Source organism: Haliotis rufescens, unplaced genomic scaffold (assembly GCF_023055435.1).
Source record: "Haliotis rufescens isolate VD_foot unplaced genomic scaffold, xgHalRufe1.0.p SCAF_4, whole genome shotgun sequence".
Classification (NCBI taxonomy): Eukaryota; Metazoa; Mollusca; class Gastropoda; order Lepetellida; family Haliotidae; genus Haliotis; species Haliotis rufescens.
Window position 1 is genome coordinate 62,860,311 of NW_025964112.1, and position 16,444 is coordinate 62,876,754.

The following is a 16,444-nucleotide window of genomic DNA, read 5'->3' on the forward strand; positions in this document are numbered from 1 at the left end:
TGACATCATGAACATAGATCCACGCAACTGGGATACGATGACAAGCATAATCCAAGTCAGCGAGCCTGACCACCCGATCCCGTTAGTCGCCTCTTACGACAGGCATAGTCGCCATTTACGGCAAGCATGGGTTGCTGAAGATCTATTCTACCCCGGATCTTCACAGGTTCATCATGTGTATGTGAATTCCACAGGGACCAAATCTTGCTGACAATACAGTCAGAAAATATCTGATAAAAACTAATATTTCAGATGAATATTATGTACCCAGTCAGATTTCAGTTTTGTTTTGTTCAACAACTATCTCTGAAAAAGATGTTGAAGGGATAATGTGGTGCTCAAAAGAAGTTATGCAACACCAGGGGTAACGGCGATTGAGAGAAAGCCATCGCATTTGGTGGGGTTCAGATTATTGCACTATAGCGACGTGCATGTCCGCGTGTGTGTGTGTGTGTGTGTGTGTGTGCTTCGTAGTGCCAACATGTTTAGAGTTTAAATTGTTTAATAACGTGCCTATCATCAGGCTATAGTGAGTGAGTGAGTGAGTTTGGTTTAACGCCGCTTTTAACAGTTTTCCAGTTATATCACGGCGTGTCAGCTTAATGTGTTAGGAAAGCCCGAAGTGGTGCAGGTCTCAGACGTTTACCACTTCAGTGAAACCCACGAGCACGGGTATGGTGCTGACAAACCTAGAAACATAATCGGGGCGAACCGGGATTCGAACCCACAATCATTGGTTTCTGGCGTGCCCAAGGGACGCAACACTGAACAGCGAATCGCGGCGCCTTAGACGACTGGGTCACCCGTGCCCTTCATCAGGCTATAGTCAAATATGGATGAGATGTATTATATATATTGAAATTAGATGTGCAAATCAGATTCACAGACTCGTGCATAACACATATACCACCAGGACCTACAATGGACTTGGCACAACAATAACATCATTTTGTTTACAAGTAAATCAAGCTAATGGAGACAAGGTAAATTGACACTTGTGGCGACAACAGTCTCCGCAGCGCACGTGAGGGAGTATAAATGATTGTTTGTTGTTTAACGCCGCACTCAGCAATATTGCAGCTATACGACGGCGGTCTGAAGACAATCGAGTCTGGACCAGACAATCCAGTGATTGACCATCAACGAAGCGGTTGTAGGTTCGAATCCAACCGAGGTTTGAAAAACTTTGCGTTCACCAATGTGTTGTTGCTGTATGCCTAGTAGTATTTCTCTCATACAGGAAGCTGACAGTGAACGTTTATCTGATTACTACTTAACATTTTTTAGTTATAATAATTATAATTACGACAAGCCCCTTAGTAAAAAACTACTAACTGATCAGTAAAAGTGTTAAGTGGACAGTGAAATTCACTACAAACTATTTCTGTCATTGGAGAATTGATAATTAATTGACTAGTTGTTTGCTGAACAGTCGCAAACAGTTTTCGGAATTATATCCATTCATTTTCTCAATATTAAATCCAAACCGTTGTGTGCACCCCACCCCCAAACACTCCGTTTGCAAAAAGCTCCAGGCTTGATCGGTTGTAAAACCCATACCGTATTCTCCGATTTCAGCGATGTTCACCTTGTCTGTCCCAAACCAGAGACCGTATTTTGTGGCCTCTGCCCAAACTCATAACTTGACATGCTTCTGTCAATCTATATGTTTGTCCAATATCATTCACCTGATGAAGGAGTACGCATATACTCCGAAACGTTGTGTTCCGCATAATAAAGAAGTTGACATCCATAAATTCTCTTCCTTCACTTCTAAATGCCTTTCAAAGACTTGAATTATTCTTGGGATAAAATAACCAAACTAACTCCATCCTAGAACATGCTATCAATCAATTCCTTGACTCTCACAAGACTTTGAGCCCGCCTCCGTGGTCTTGTGGTAGAGCGTCCGCCCGGAGAGCGGAAGGTCCGGGGTTCGATCCCCGACCGCGTCATACCAAAAGACGTTAAAAGATGGTACTTGTTGTTACCCTGCCTGGCGCTCGGCATTAAGGGGTTAAAGCAAGGACTGGTCGGCTCGGAGTCAGTATACTGTGTCTGAGTGGGGTATTCATGTTAAACTGCGGCATGGTATCTCAGTGAGTTAGCACTATAAATCGGCATCAGTCCGGTCTAGTACAAGCAGCCACACACAGACACACGTGCATGCACGTCGCTATATAAGTGCAATAATCTTGGACGCGACGTTAAACCCAATTTCACCTCACCTCACAAGACTTTGCCGTCACTACATAGACACATAGAGCTCCCCTAGCCTTGCCGTTCTGAGTATTTATAATTTATATTAATGGATTTTCCATTTTCACAGAGAAAGATTACATTTTACTCATTTCGGCTTGTCAGTTTCTTTGGTTTCTTGTTGGTGTCAACAGGGCGGAGGGAAACGTATCAGGTGAACATTATTAACACTCAAAGAAATTATTACCACTCGTCAAAAGTAAAGTATTGATTACAGAAAATCTAGGTGACTGCATTTTACTTTCTATATTTACTCATTCCCTGTCGACTCCTGATCCAAAAGATAATCGGCGTTATCTTGGTGTTTTTGAACATTTTCGGAAGTCCAAAACATCAGTGTGTGTTTTACTCTGCAACATTTAGATATTTTCATTGCAATCTTATTTCGTTTTAGTTCGATGTAATGGTGGTGTCCCTATCAATGAGATAATGTTTTGATAATTAATTAATCAGTCACATAATGAAAAATCGTATGATATTTGTGCTATATAGAAACATGCATATTTTGAAACGACTTTTAACCAAGTTGTTGCCATCTTTTCATATGAATCTGAATTCGTTTGTTTTAATCGGTTACTTTTTTATTCTCAAACAAATATGGCGATTCAAAACTTTGGCGGTCGTGGAAGTGGAATTTAAACACGATATCTCGGTTTGGTATGCTTGATTCATATTTACAACTAACTTGTAGCGATGTTTTTGTGACTAGTTTCTTTGTGGTACCACAGCGGACGATGCGATTGTGGAGTTAATTGTGAAAACAAACACGTTTCGCAATCGCCTGAATCCTGATTTCGCGAATTTGCAATCAAAACAATAACAACTTCGAAACTACGTATTTCCTGACTATCTCCTCAAATATGTGTGTTTGTTGGAGTTATTCAGTGACATGAAATTCAATTCCTCGTACTATATACATGACATAGCCTAAGGCTATCGATGCAGTCATCACTGGTGTGCCTGTGTCAATATTTCTGTCATTCAACAGTCTCAATCTGTCATAGAACACCTGCTTCTGTCTGTCTACAATATCAACACATGGCTAGAATTATTGTGACTGGAGGGAGGATGTCACTTTTCATGATGATATTGTAAGGGTCAGTAACCATGACAACCTGTCTACCATGTCAACATAACTAATGTACCCAAGTGTTGCTCATGGGGCTGTTATTGGAACTACAGGAATGTGTCTCAGGTACCATACATAATTGACATGAAAGAATTCAGCTGTATTTTTTTATAACTGGTGTGATCTCCATTACCTCATTTGTAAACCTTTTTGTGTTTCTCCATGTCGTTCTCTGTAATGATCTTTTACCACAATGATTTCGGATCAAGATCACAGGTTTATTCATCTATCATGACGGTGGTATACTCGGACCCCATGGTACTGCGGCATTCATCGTATCGCGGCATTTGTGATTTCCCATAGTTCATGCGGGACACGCCTCTTAGCGGCTGTCTATTAATGCAAATCAGTAACCAGGAAGTGCTCACTTCGTAAACAATTTCAATTTCCTCGGAATGTTCCGTCTGCTGTAAGTAAGAAGTTATTAATCCGTTGATACATATTTCTGGCATCTGTTGTAATATTGCCTTACCCCCATCTATCAATGGCCAACGATATAACCCGCAGTTCCCCAAGTAAACTTTCTCTATCGACCTGAACTAGATCATCTGCATATTCATGGCGACTAATGAGGTAACGGAAGTTACGTAGTCCGCACTTTTTTTCCGCTCTGTGCCCAGAATCTATTGGGAGATCATAAGGGCCATAAGGCCAAACTTAGAAATACGTTCTTCACTAGTAACCAAAAGATAAATACATACTTTGGGCATACTAGGAGTGCTTTTTATATATTTATTGTTGACTTTTAACATTTTTCCATTTTGTGACAAATTATTGTCATCCAATGTACTTTAAACAATCTTAAAATATCATTTCTGATATTTTGATGTTGACTTATAAAAGTATTTTTCTCTTACTTTTCGGTAAATATACATTGAATACCTATTGCTGATAACACATTTAGAATTTTACTTGTGCTGTCTTTGCACTTGTCTGGACAAATCACTGATGTCTGGCATGATCATACCAAGTGGTTGGTAGAATTATGTCCTCTTTTTGTCCAATTTGGACCTCCATACGCAACTTTTCTCTGTACCGCGATACGATGGAGTTCTCTCCCTTGTCAAACAGAGCGCAAGGCCCGGCTTTTACTCGGAGCTACTAATGTAAATAATGAACTTTTATTAGTAAAATATGCATTGTTTGATAACATGAATGATATCTGATACAGAGAACACGAATAAACATAAAGGTTAGTGAGTGCATTTTGTTCCGTTTAGCGTACATGACAAGTACCGCGATACCCCGAGGTTGCAGGCTACATGTGGTTAGAGATGTTGTTGTCAAATATGTCATCACTCGAGCAAGCTGATACTATTTACTCTAACACCACTCACAAACTTCTACTGCACTTGAGTGATGTCACCTGTTTTCAAACATCCAATTGGTTTGGTACTTGTGTGGGGTTTCCATGTGGGTGTTCACACTATTTACTCACCCTTTTTATATCATGACACAAGCACCAAATTCAGAATGAAGACAGAATGCTCTGACAGATGTACAGTACTTCACATAAAGCCAATTTTGACAGGCAGAATGAGTGCACTGTCAAGTCAGCAACTTTGACATCACACCTCTTGTTATAATGCAGCAAATGACTATCAATATGGCTGTTTGATCCTCACTACACTGGTGCTAACTTGGTTAATGCATGTCAATTGTCATATCCAAACTGCATGGATCGGTGCTCATGATGTCAAACACTGGATTGTCTTGTCCAGGCTTGATTATTTACAGACCACTGGAATACAGATGAGTGTGGCCTTAAACAACAAACAGTAAAAATATTAATTAATTCATGCTTGTTTGGATTATTTGGAAATTCAAAATATGATATCATTGCTTCGTATGTGCCTCCAAATTCAACTTTGTGCTTTTATATTTGCAGATATGGAACAACACTTAAATTACTCACTCGTTTAAATGATTATCTTAACATGTTTAAAGATAATGGTAACGATGTTTTTCTTTCTTCTTCCCCTCAGATGAAACAGGGCCACAATAATGTCGGAGGATAACTTGAAGGTGAAGTGTGTGGGAGAGGCTGGTGGCGAGACAACTGATGAATTGAAAGAGGCTCGTGAGGTATTAGAACACTGAAATTGTATTTGAGTTGAACTGGACTTCCCAGGGGAAATGTTATTATCTTTTTCTGCTCAATCAGTATTTTCCTTGTGGTGAAACTACTTATTATGGACTGCAATGGGCTTGTCACATTGTTTCCTTCAGATATTTCTGTGCAGATTACTGTACTTTTGATCTGTTGTTTCATTGTTCATGTGGGCTGTCGGGTAGCCTAGTGGTTAAAGCGTTCGCTCGTCACACCGAAGACCCGTGTTCGATTCCCAACATGGGTACAATGTGTGAAGCCCATTTCAGGTGTCCCCCGCCGTGATATTGCTGGAATATTGCTAAAAGTGGCATAAAACCATACTCATTTTTCATACTATCAGCCACTGGTTTGCAATGGCTAGAAAAAATTATTTGCAGGTTGCTGTCACAAATTTTCCCAAAACTTGAGTGTTCTTGACTACAGTGTAAAATAACATGCACTCATTCTCTGTTCACTCTGTTAAGTTTCCAGGTAAATAGGTACATACATTATAACAGAACAACCGTGTATGTTCACTTGAGTATGTGAATTATTAATCAAGTACTCATGATAAATGTGTCCATGTTAATTCCAGATTTTGATTGAGAATGGATTTCAGCCTCTGTGGATTACCCCGGCGGAATGCCTGGACTTGGAACAGAAAGACAGGAGCAGTGTTTACTTGATCGACCCATTTGAAGGAGAGGCCTTCCATCATCTTGCTGCTATAGGATGCAGGTGACAAGGATTTGTCATGTACTATGTGTAACCATGGTAACAGTTCCAATGGGGGGAAGTTCTGGATTATATGTATATCTTGGGATATTAGCAGTCTGGGCCAACAGCTTTTGAGTCTATTAGCCTGAATTTGGCTGTAAGCATTATTTTTAGTAGCTTTTAGTGTTATCATATTCACTATCAGATAAATCTACTGGATCGAACAAAATTTTCCTTGACTCAGGCTTGAGACAAGTGGCTAACTAGAATTGTGTCGAGAGAAAGCGACTATCTTGAAGTACAGGATCAATAGAAATAACATGTTAATTTTACATGTTTATTGTAACATACATGTTACTGCATTTCGGTAACCCCTCGGAAACTTCAAGGCCTATGGAGCTGAAAACTTTCAATCATTACATCGTAATAGTTGGTGTCATAGATAAATAAATATCAAAATACAAACAGGTGCAAATCTCGTAGACCCAACCGCACACTAGCCTACCACGTTTCATCAGATTTTCTGCATCCAGGAAGCAATGGCAAAAAGTAGTTTTTCACAAATGGTTGCAATGGAAACCAAACTTTACTTCAAAAAGATTCATCATCAGAGGCTGTCTGTTGGATGTTCCACCATCCTACACCTTATCATATAGAAGATAATGACAAAACAGGTTCTTGCAGGCCCCAACTGTCCGTGGATGGCATTCCAGGTTTTTTGTCTAATTTGACTTGTTACCGAAAACAATGTATTTGTTACCGCTTGGCTGCTCAAAGCCAAAACAGACATTGTTTTGGTCATCTGGAGCTAGGGACCTACAGCATTTAAAAAAGGGTACTTAAAGGGCAAGTTCACACGGAAATGAACCAATTTTTCTTGTACTTTTTCCACATTAAAAGTGTTAACATAGAAGTGTCATAGACAAAAATATAAAAACATCATATTTAATTAACATATTTTTTGCATTAAAACGATTTATATTTTTCACATTTACCAAGTGTTCTATTTCCATAACAAAAACACCATGGCTTATGCCCCTTGCAATATGACGTCATTGGTGCCAATTGATAAACATTATGACGTCATCATGCTTTGTTAGAGCCGCTTCACGTGGTGTAGGTACAGTTTTGTGATTCTAGCGTCTCAGATGCCAGCCAGAATTGTGTTATGCTGAGTCACTACTGCGCCAGAGTGTGTCGTAGACCATGTTGTTTGACCGCAAACTGGTCCTTGATATCTTTTGCGTTGAGAATAGACAGGGACCCAGTTGAATTGGCACCAATTACGTCATAATCTAAGGGGGATAACTCAGGCCTATTTCGCTCGTCAAACGAAGGCCTCATAACGGCATATCATTTTAACACTATTGTGAGCTTCCTACTTTCACTGTGAAAAAAAATGAGTGTATATTTTCAAACACAGATACTAATTAATTCTAAAATTGCGTTTTGTTTAGAAAAAGAAAGAAAGTGATTTTTGCGTGTACACTTCCCCTTTAAAAAGGTCCCTGACCATCTGACGGCCAGTAACCCTGACACTGACTTTTGCATTTGAAAAGCCTTTGCAATATTAATATGCTTATATCCTTGCTTGATTGACATGATTGATGAAGCTGAAATTTGGCATGCAGGTTCCTTTGTATGAAAACATCTGATCTTGTTTAAATCAATGTGATTTTATTGTAACTTGTACATGTTGTAATTGTATTGTAAACTTTGTGTGAATGTATCATTTGTGTATTGACCATAAGAAGATCCAGCTTTGTTCAAGGCATCACTGAATACACTCAACATAGTTTTTCCCAGAATCTTTTGCACCAATTTTTCATTAAGTCACTATAGATATTTGTACCAAAATAAGGTTGAAGTCAATCTCATTAAAATCAGATCTTAATTCTCGCTACCGCTAAACAAAGATCTGAGGACATCCCATTGCGGGTCATGTCAAAACTACCTTTCATCTGACCAATCAGAGCATCGCTTATTAGATCATGAAAGTGGCAGTTGGAATGTGATTTTTGATCATGCAAACTAAAAAAAACACACAAAGGGTATTCCGAACAACAGTTATGGGCTTTATGTCATTCATACAATCTAGACCATCTATTAGCCATTCCAGAATGTTCTTTTGTTCAGTTTTTGATTTTTTATAATCGAGTATATGTCAAGATATGTTTCGAAGCGTAGTCGCCAGTTTGAAACTCGTGCCGTAAAAGCTTGATTAAGCTGCCTTCTGATTGGCTATTGTCGACTTCTTGTTAGTCAGATCTTTGTTTAGCAGTTGCGAGAATTAAGATCTGATTTGAATGAGATTGGGTTGATTGGGTCTTCATAAGTCAGGTGGGGGCACAGGTCGCCCAATTGTCTAAGGCACAGCAATGAGCTGTGCAAAGTTGCGTCCCTTGGGCACGCCAGAAACCTATGATTGTGGGTTCGAATCCTGGATCGTCCAAATTATGTTTCTAAGTTTGTCATCACCATACCCGTGCTCGTGGGTTTCACTGAAGTTGTCAACGTCTGAGACCTGCATCACTTCGGGCTTTCCTCCCACATTAAGCTGACACGCCGTGATATAACTAGAATACTGTTAAAAGCGGTGTTAAGCTCAACTCACTCACTCACTCAGGTGAACTACACATGGATTTTGTGTACTTGGAAGTGATGTTTCCTGTTTGTCTGAGGTATTGCATTGCAATATTTTAGTACATATCATGATTTCAACATATTTTTCAGTTCAAGACTTCAGTGTTTGGATACTGAAATTTCACATAATGACACACCTGATGGTATTGAGTTGTCCTCTCACCATACTTAATGTGGCTGTTTCTACCTTTTGCAGAGTGTATGGCCCTCAGTGCATCCTGTCCTGCATGCTGCTGAGAATGGTATGTGTGTTTGTGTACAGATAGACATAGAAAGTGTTTGCAATTTCCTGTTTGTCATCATGTGGGCAATCTTTTCATCACATTCAGCTGAAAAGGAAAATACCCATTCTCATCCCTCTGTGTATAAAATGTCATATATGCCGGTAATATATATCGGAATTAGGTAACATTTCCATGTTATGATGTAAGTTTATGTGAAATTATAAAATAAATAATATTAAACGATTTCCAAATGTCCCCAGGAAATTCCCCGAAGACGTGTCCCTATTTACAACATGGCGATGAAGGATGTGTTGGTCAGCTGTACCAGTATAGAAAAGGATGTGAGGGTAGGTTTTATCCAGTGATTCATCTGTTCTCAATACCTTGTATGGCCATCATAAGAGTCATAAACCGACTGGCATCGTCGTCCTATGATCAGATCCCGAATTGTGGCCTGGGGAATGTTCACCCACTCCTCTCTACCTATATTTTATGTCTTCTTTGTGTTCATTCCCGTGGGGGAATTCATATAATACAGAAATGTATGGAAACTCAAGCTTTGTCTCCTGGCTTTCATCAGGTTATGTTTACTTTTTATGGTTTAACTCTTCTTGACATTTGTAGGAATCACGTTTGCGATTCTGAAGAATACAGTCACATTATTTCAATGGTCACATTATTTAATGAACATGATATATATATCTTAACATGCTTACTGTACACTTTATGATCTCAGTGAAGCAATGAGCTATGATAAGTGTGTGTTTTTCTCCAGGAGCAGATCCACAAGCAGGTTGAGTACATGGCGGGCGAGGTGAGCAAGGACTTCACGGATGCAGTCACGCACCTCATTGCTGGGGAAGTGGGCAGCAAGAAATATGTTGTGAGTCCCCTTTCTTCCATGTGTTTGTCATGTTCCTACCAGCTGGCCTGGGTAGGTTGTCATCATGGTAATCAGGGAATAGATATGTGCCATTATTATCTCCTGCCACGAAGTGTGGGATAAAGGGACGGAGTTTGTCCATCTGTCCGCCCACTTCTCAAAGGGGACAAATTTCTCAAAAACTATTTAAGTCAGAGAAATGAAATTTACACACTGATGTTACTTGATCTCAAATGAGTTCCAGAATTGGTGTCGTACTTCAGTTAGGGTTATAGCCCTAGCTCCATGCTTTTCAGCTTAGTGCATACTGCATGAAATGGGGACAAGTTTTTCTCAGTTTTTCTGAAGTTTAATGAATGAAAGTTTGCATGCTTATCTAATAGATACTTTTCTAATAGATCCTTTTCATGACTGACTTCGAAAATTGGTGCTGTAAATTATTTTGTTTACAGACTTACAGCCCTTGATCTATGTTATTTTACTTGGTGCATAGTGTCTGCAATGGGGACAAGTGTTCTCAGAAACTACTGAAATAAGCTAATGTAAGAGATACTTATCAAGATGGAGAGAATGGGCCTTTTGTGTGTATAAATTTCACATTTAATCATTTTTTCTGATAAGATAAAGTGGCCCAAGTGTCTATCTCTTCTTAAGGCTTTATAGGACTCTCTTTTTATAGTTTATGTACACTACTATATGAACAAACAAAATTCTAATGTGCCCCATGGCGGGGGATAGTGATAATGCTGCTTTCTTGTTTTTTCTTCAAGTGGCATTTAGAAGTTGGTATGATGAACAGGGGAGATAATTCGATGAATATACAAGTTCTATATTACAATCAATGGGACGTTTCCGTGTAGATACTAACAGTGTTATCACAGTGCTAGTATCTACGTTGTTAGCATCTACTCTGAAACATTGCATTCATTGTAATAAAGAAGTTGTGTATCCATAGAACTGTCACCCTTGTTCATGTGACAAGTCAGATGTTGCAGAAGTCAGTGACACTTGATGCCTAAATTACTGAATAAACTGTTTGTCTGTCTGTAACACTTACACCTACAGACCAGTGGGTACATCAGGTTACAAGAGGGGGTTATAGCATGTATAGCGAAAACAGCACCACTTGGCGAAAACGGAATATGTCCCAAGCCAAAATTGTATTTAAGATGCATGACAGGGTGCTGTCATATCACAATTCACAATGTCGTATCGATAGAAGGCAGTGATATGAATAAAGTATATACACTACTACATAAATAGTTTTAATCTTTATTGTACAACATGTACAATGTATGTATAAGGTGCCGTTTTTCGCTTGACCTTCAGTAGCAAAATCGGTGTATTCACCAGATGAAATTGGTGATGTTTTGCTGAAGTGCTGCTTACTCTGCACCCACAGTAACCAATGCTTTAAGTAACAGGTGATTGTGGTTGGGTGGTAAGACGCGTGACTTTTTTTCTTGTCACTGTACCGATGATGTGGGATATTGCACATCTCAACCAGAGGTTCGTCTGGTTCCTGGGATAATCACCTACTCCCTGTGTACATCACTTTCAACTTCAGCCACATTGGGATCTCTCTGGTAAATGCAGGGTAATTGTAGTTGTTTGTTTCCTGTAGCGATTATGACATGAGATAGGTAGTACATGTGCGTGAATCTCTCTGTGAATGTACTGATGTCTGGCTTGTTGACTTCACCTCAGGTCGCTGGCAGTCTGGGCAAGCACATCATGATGCCGAAATGGGTGACATCGGTGTGGGAGAAGGCCAAGTACAGGTAGGTGTTGGTGTTGGTGTTCCTGTCTGCAGGATCATGGCAGGGAGAATGGGGAGATTGAGGATGTTCATCTTTTCTTTACAGTTCATCTACTGAGTAGATGAGAAAAGTTGTTGTTTTGAGTGACACAGCAAAACTGAAATAATGTAACATATCTTACTTGGGCTGTGTAATATTGTCACAATATCAATATTAGGTACGTTAAAATTTGATAAGGGGGCACAATCTAAGGCACTGCAGTTTGCTGTGCAGAGTTGCGTCCCTTGGGCGTGCCAGAAACAATGATCATGTGTTCGAATTGTGGTTTGCCCCGATTATGTTTAAAAAAGGCATTAAACCCAACTTTAACACTTACTAACACTCGCTACTAGACAAGTTACATGTTCCATCATCAACAAGAATGACTTGAGATCCACAATAACACATGTAGCAGACACTGAGACTTACAATAGCTTGGGAACTCTTGCACATACTGAAAATAGTATGTTATGATTAGTTTTCATACCAAATAACAATCTTTGCAGCACTATATCTCCTTCAATTGTTTTATGACGTCACTGCAGTCCCTTGTTACATATTTTGCAAAGTAAACATAACAGATATTGTCAGACAGGAGGGACGGGGATTCATTTTACTGACAAATTGGTCTTACTCAATTACATACACAAACATGTAAACATTTTCATTGTTTATAAAGTAAACATCATCATTATATGTGATCATGATAAAACCATTCTTTGTGTTCATCCTTGATCATGTTGATGTCTTTCAACTTTACTGTTCATATGAATATGCGATGTCATTGTGCAGTGATAAGAGTAGGTGATGTGTTGTCATGGTAACGCAGATGCAAACTGAATCATGCTGTTTTGATTCAGACATGTCCATGCCACGGATGAACAGTTCCAGAAGTACCAATGTCCTATATTCTGTGGCCTTGTGGTGACGGTGTCAGGTCTGGACCAAGATGAGAGGAAGGAAGTAAAGAAGACAATCGAGGCTGAGGGTTAGTTTCTTGGTTGGGATAAATGTTGTGTTTGACATTAATTGTTCAGCCATGTTGTGAGGAATACCTATAAGTTGCAACAGTCTGTACCCTTGTATTATTTCACTAATAGCCTGAGCTCCATTTAACATGCACGTATAAGTGTATATCCTGACAACATGAACATTTGCTCTGATCTATTAAAGACTTTTGAAAGTGTTTACTTTCTCTTCTGTGTGAGGAGAAGAAAGCCCCGTGAAGATCCAGGGTAGATTAGGTCTTCATCAACCTATGCTTGCCGTAAAAGGCGACTATGCTTGTCGTAAGAGGCAACTAAAGGGATCGGGTGGTCAGGCTCCCTGACTTGGTTGATGCATGTCATTGTGTCCCAATTGCGTGGATTGATGCGCATGATATCAATCACTGGATTGTCTGGTCCAGACTCGATTATTTACAGACCGCCGTCAAATATAGCTGGAATATTGCTCAGTGGTGTTAAGCAACAAACAAGCAAACAAAAGGAGAAGAAATGCTTTTTAAAAAGGTGTGACTACATGTTATTTTTCAATTATTAGATAGGCAAATCTTTCAAGATGATGTATGACAAAGTAGACAATTTGTGGATAACAACTTCTTTAATATACTGTTATGATGTTCCTCTAAGGATCCTTAGACCGTTGTCAGACATTTGTGTTCATTTATTACGCCATGATGAGAGTTTGTTGAATGTGTTTCTATAAGTAGTCTCTGTAGTGGGATGTGGAACCCTGTTTTGTTTACAGGGGGAAGATACACAGGGGAGATGAAGATGAAGGAGTGTACACATCTCATTGTCAAGGAAGCAAAAGGTGAAGTGTGTTCCACCATTTCATACATTCATAGATTTTCCTCATTGATGTTCTTATTAATACATGGGTACAACAGCTGAAACCCTTTTCTGGTGTCCCCGGCCGTGATATTGCTGGATTATTGCTAAAAGCGGCGAAAACCATACTCACTCACTATTCTTAGAAGTGATACCTTGTAAAAAAGTGGGGGGAACAGGTGGCCGAGCCGTCTAAGGCGCTTCAATCTACTGTGCAGAGTTGCGTCCCTTGGGCATGCCAGAAACCTGTGGTTATGGGTTCATATCCCGGTTTGCCCCGATTATGTTTCTCGGTTTGTCAGCACCATACCCGTGCTTGTTGTAAACATCTGAGACCTGCATCACTTTGGGTTTTCCTGCCACTTCAAGTTGACACGGCGTGATATGACTGGAATACTGTTCAAAGCAGCGTTTAGCCTGACTCACTATTGAGTTGAGGCAGACATTTTATTACAGATAAGTTTTACTGATTTCATGGAGCCATGATTTATTTCAGATAATGTAATTCTTACAAATAATAAAAGTGTTGGAGAACTGATTTAACCAAATTGGCATGATTAGATCTTGAGTGGAAACTTTTAAGCAATCAAATGATTTTTTGAAAGTTGCACACGTTGTTTATGATACAGGACAGAAATATGAGCATGCTACGAAGTGGAAGATACATATAGTTCGGCCACGCTGGTTGTACGACTCGGTGGAGAAAGGGTACTGTCTGGATGAGACAGACTACAGAGTAGAGAAGAATATGAACACAACAAACCAGCAGAAGACATCAACACCAGACAGGGAGAGATCTACTAGTGAGTTGCGGAACACTTTAAACACCTTTCAGAATCTCTATACGAGAAACATGGAGCCATAAAGTCAGTATGTTGATATGGATGTAAAATCATTGACAGAATACACTTTTTTGAATTTTGAGTCAGGGGCACAGGTGGCCAAGTCGTATAAGGCACTGCAATTAGGGGTGCAGAGTTTCTTCCCTGGGGTTGCTGGAAACCTATGACCATGGGTTTGTATCCCAGTTTGCCCCAATTATGTTTCTAGGTTTGTCAGCACCATACCATACCTGAGACCTGCATCACTTCTGGTTTTCCTTCCACATTAAGCTGACACGCTGTGATATAACAGCATTAAACAAAAGTTTGAACTTTGAATCATGATTTGAAGGCTGACAGAAAGATATGATGTTTAGTTTCCTGGTGATCAGTTATCAGATCTATTCAATGTTATTAGCTTGGTACACAATTCCATGTCTATTTCAGTCCATGCAACCCATCTTGGAGACATTAGTTCAATTGACAACTTATCCGTTATATCTGGAATCAATGAAACTACAGCAGCCTTACAGAGGACCCACGTTACCGAGGACCTTCTGGAGTCTCTGGATGTCACTCACATCCCGGGGGACGTCTTCCTGGATGGTTGTAAGGTACTCTAGCAGCATATATACAACAGGGGTGTGCAAATAGCAGAATTGTGTACTTGTAACTGTCAAAATTCATTTATCAGGAGACAGAGTCTACTTGTCCAAATTATTGACCCAAACTGGTGTTTTTATTACAAAAGTCAGTAAATGCCCGCTTTTTCTTTTGATGTTGATGAAACAATTTTCTTATCTCTGTTGCTGTTGCCACTAAATAATGTATTCATCTGTTGCTTGTCAAATATAATCAAATGAAAACATTATGTTTTGAGCAGCCAGTGCAATCTGCCATGACGTCTTACAATATGTTGTTTGATTGGCTACATGGTACTCTGAACCACCAATCAGAGCGTGTTCAAAAGCTTGATCGTTATCAGAACAAGGAAGTGAACATTACTGTGCTGTCAGTTGGATTGGTTGTACTCGCAATTTTTGAACTTTATCAAAGCTGTATTTAGTTCTTCTTATGGATATTTTATCAAACTTAACTGAATAAGGTTGTCCTTGGACATCCCGAAGCTGATCTTTTTGTTTTTCTGGTCAAGTCGGACATTGATTTCCCACACCTCAGAATCACAAATTATGCCATGTAGTATTGATGGAGAGAAGTCCCAAATGACCATGAATAAATTACAGTTACATAACCTAGACATACTGCTGACAGTAACATTACCTTCCACCTGTTTCACCTGATGTATTCACGGTTTGTGACTCTCCCACTCTCAACATCGTGGACCAAGGTGATACTGTCACATACGGTTTGTGACTCTCCCACTCTCAACATCGTGGACCAAGGTGTCACTGTCACATACGGTTTGTGACTCTCCCACTTTCCACATCGTGGACCAAGGTGTCACTGTCACATACGGTTTGTGACTCTCCCACTTTCCACATCGTGGACCAAGGTGTCACTGTCACATACGGTTTGTGACACTCCCACTTTCCACATCGTGGACCAAGGTGTCACTGTCACATACGGTTTGTGACTCTCCCACTTTCCACATCGTGGACCAAGGTGTCACTGTCACATACGGTTTGTGACTCTCCCACTTTCCACATCGTGGACCAAGGTGTCACTGTCACATACGGTTTGTGACTCTCCCACTTTCCATATCGTGGACCAAGGTGTCACTGTCACATACGGTTTGTGACTCTCCCACTTTTCACATCGTGGACCAAGGTGTCACTGTCACATACGGTTTGTGACTCTCCCACTTTCCACATCGTGGACCAAGGTGTCACTGTCACATACGGTTTGTGACTCTCCCACTCTCAACATCGTGGAGCAAGGTGATACTGTCACATACGGTTTGTGACTCTCCCACTTTCCACATCGTGGACCAAGGTGTCACTGTCACATACGGTTTGTGACTCTCCCACTCTCAACATCGTGGAGCAAGGTGTCACTGTCACATACGGTTTGTGACACTCCCACTT

The 16,444-nt window shown here is 40.0% G+C and overlaps 1 protein-coding gene across 1 annotated transcript in view; it reads left to right on the top strand.

Annotated features, from left to right (window-relative positions):
• The first annotated feature begins 2,851 nt into the window (after positions 1-2,851).
• LOC124112173 (DNA topoisomerase 2-binding protein 1-like) overlaps positions 2,852-16,444 on the top strand; it is a 56,354-nt gene continuing 42,761 nt past the window's right edge. Inside the window, exons 1-11 of the mRNA XM_048382077.1 lie at positions 2,852-2,916; positions 5,374-5,473; positions 6,076-6,218; positions 9,037-9,082; positions 9,325-9,411; positions 9,840-9,947; positions 11,655-11,728; positions 12,607-12,734; positions 13,496-13,561; positions 14,208-14,381; positions 14,847-15,013. Of these exons, the coding sequence (XP_048238034.1) occupies positions 5,393-5,473; positions 6,076-6,218; positions 9,037-9,082; positions 9,325-9,411; positions 9,840-9,947; positions 11,655-11,728; positions 12,607-12,734; positions 13,496-13,561; positions 14,208-14,381; positions 14,847-15,013 (1,074 nt within the window). The 5' untranslated portion in view covers positions 2,852-2,916; positions 5,374-5,392. The remainder of the gene's footprint in view (positions 2,917-5,373; positions 5,474-6,075; positions 6,219-9,036; positions 9,083-9,324; positions 9,412-9,839; positions 9,948-11,654; positions 11,729-12,606; positions 12,735-13,495; positions 13,562-14,207; positions 14,382-14,846; positions 15,014-16,444) is intronic.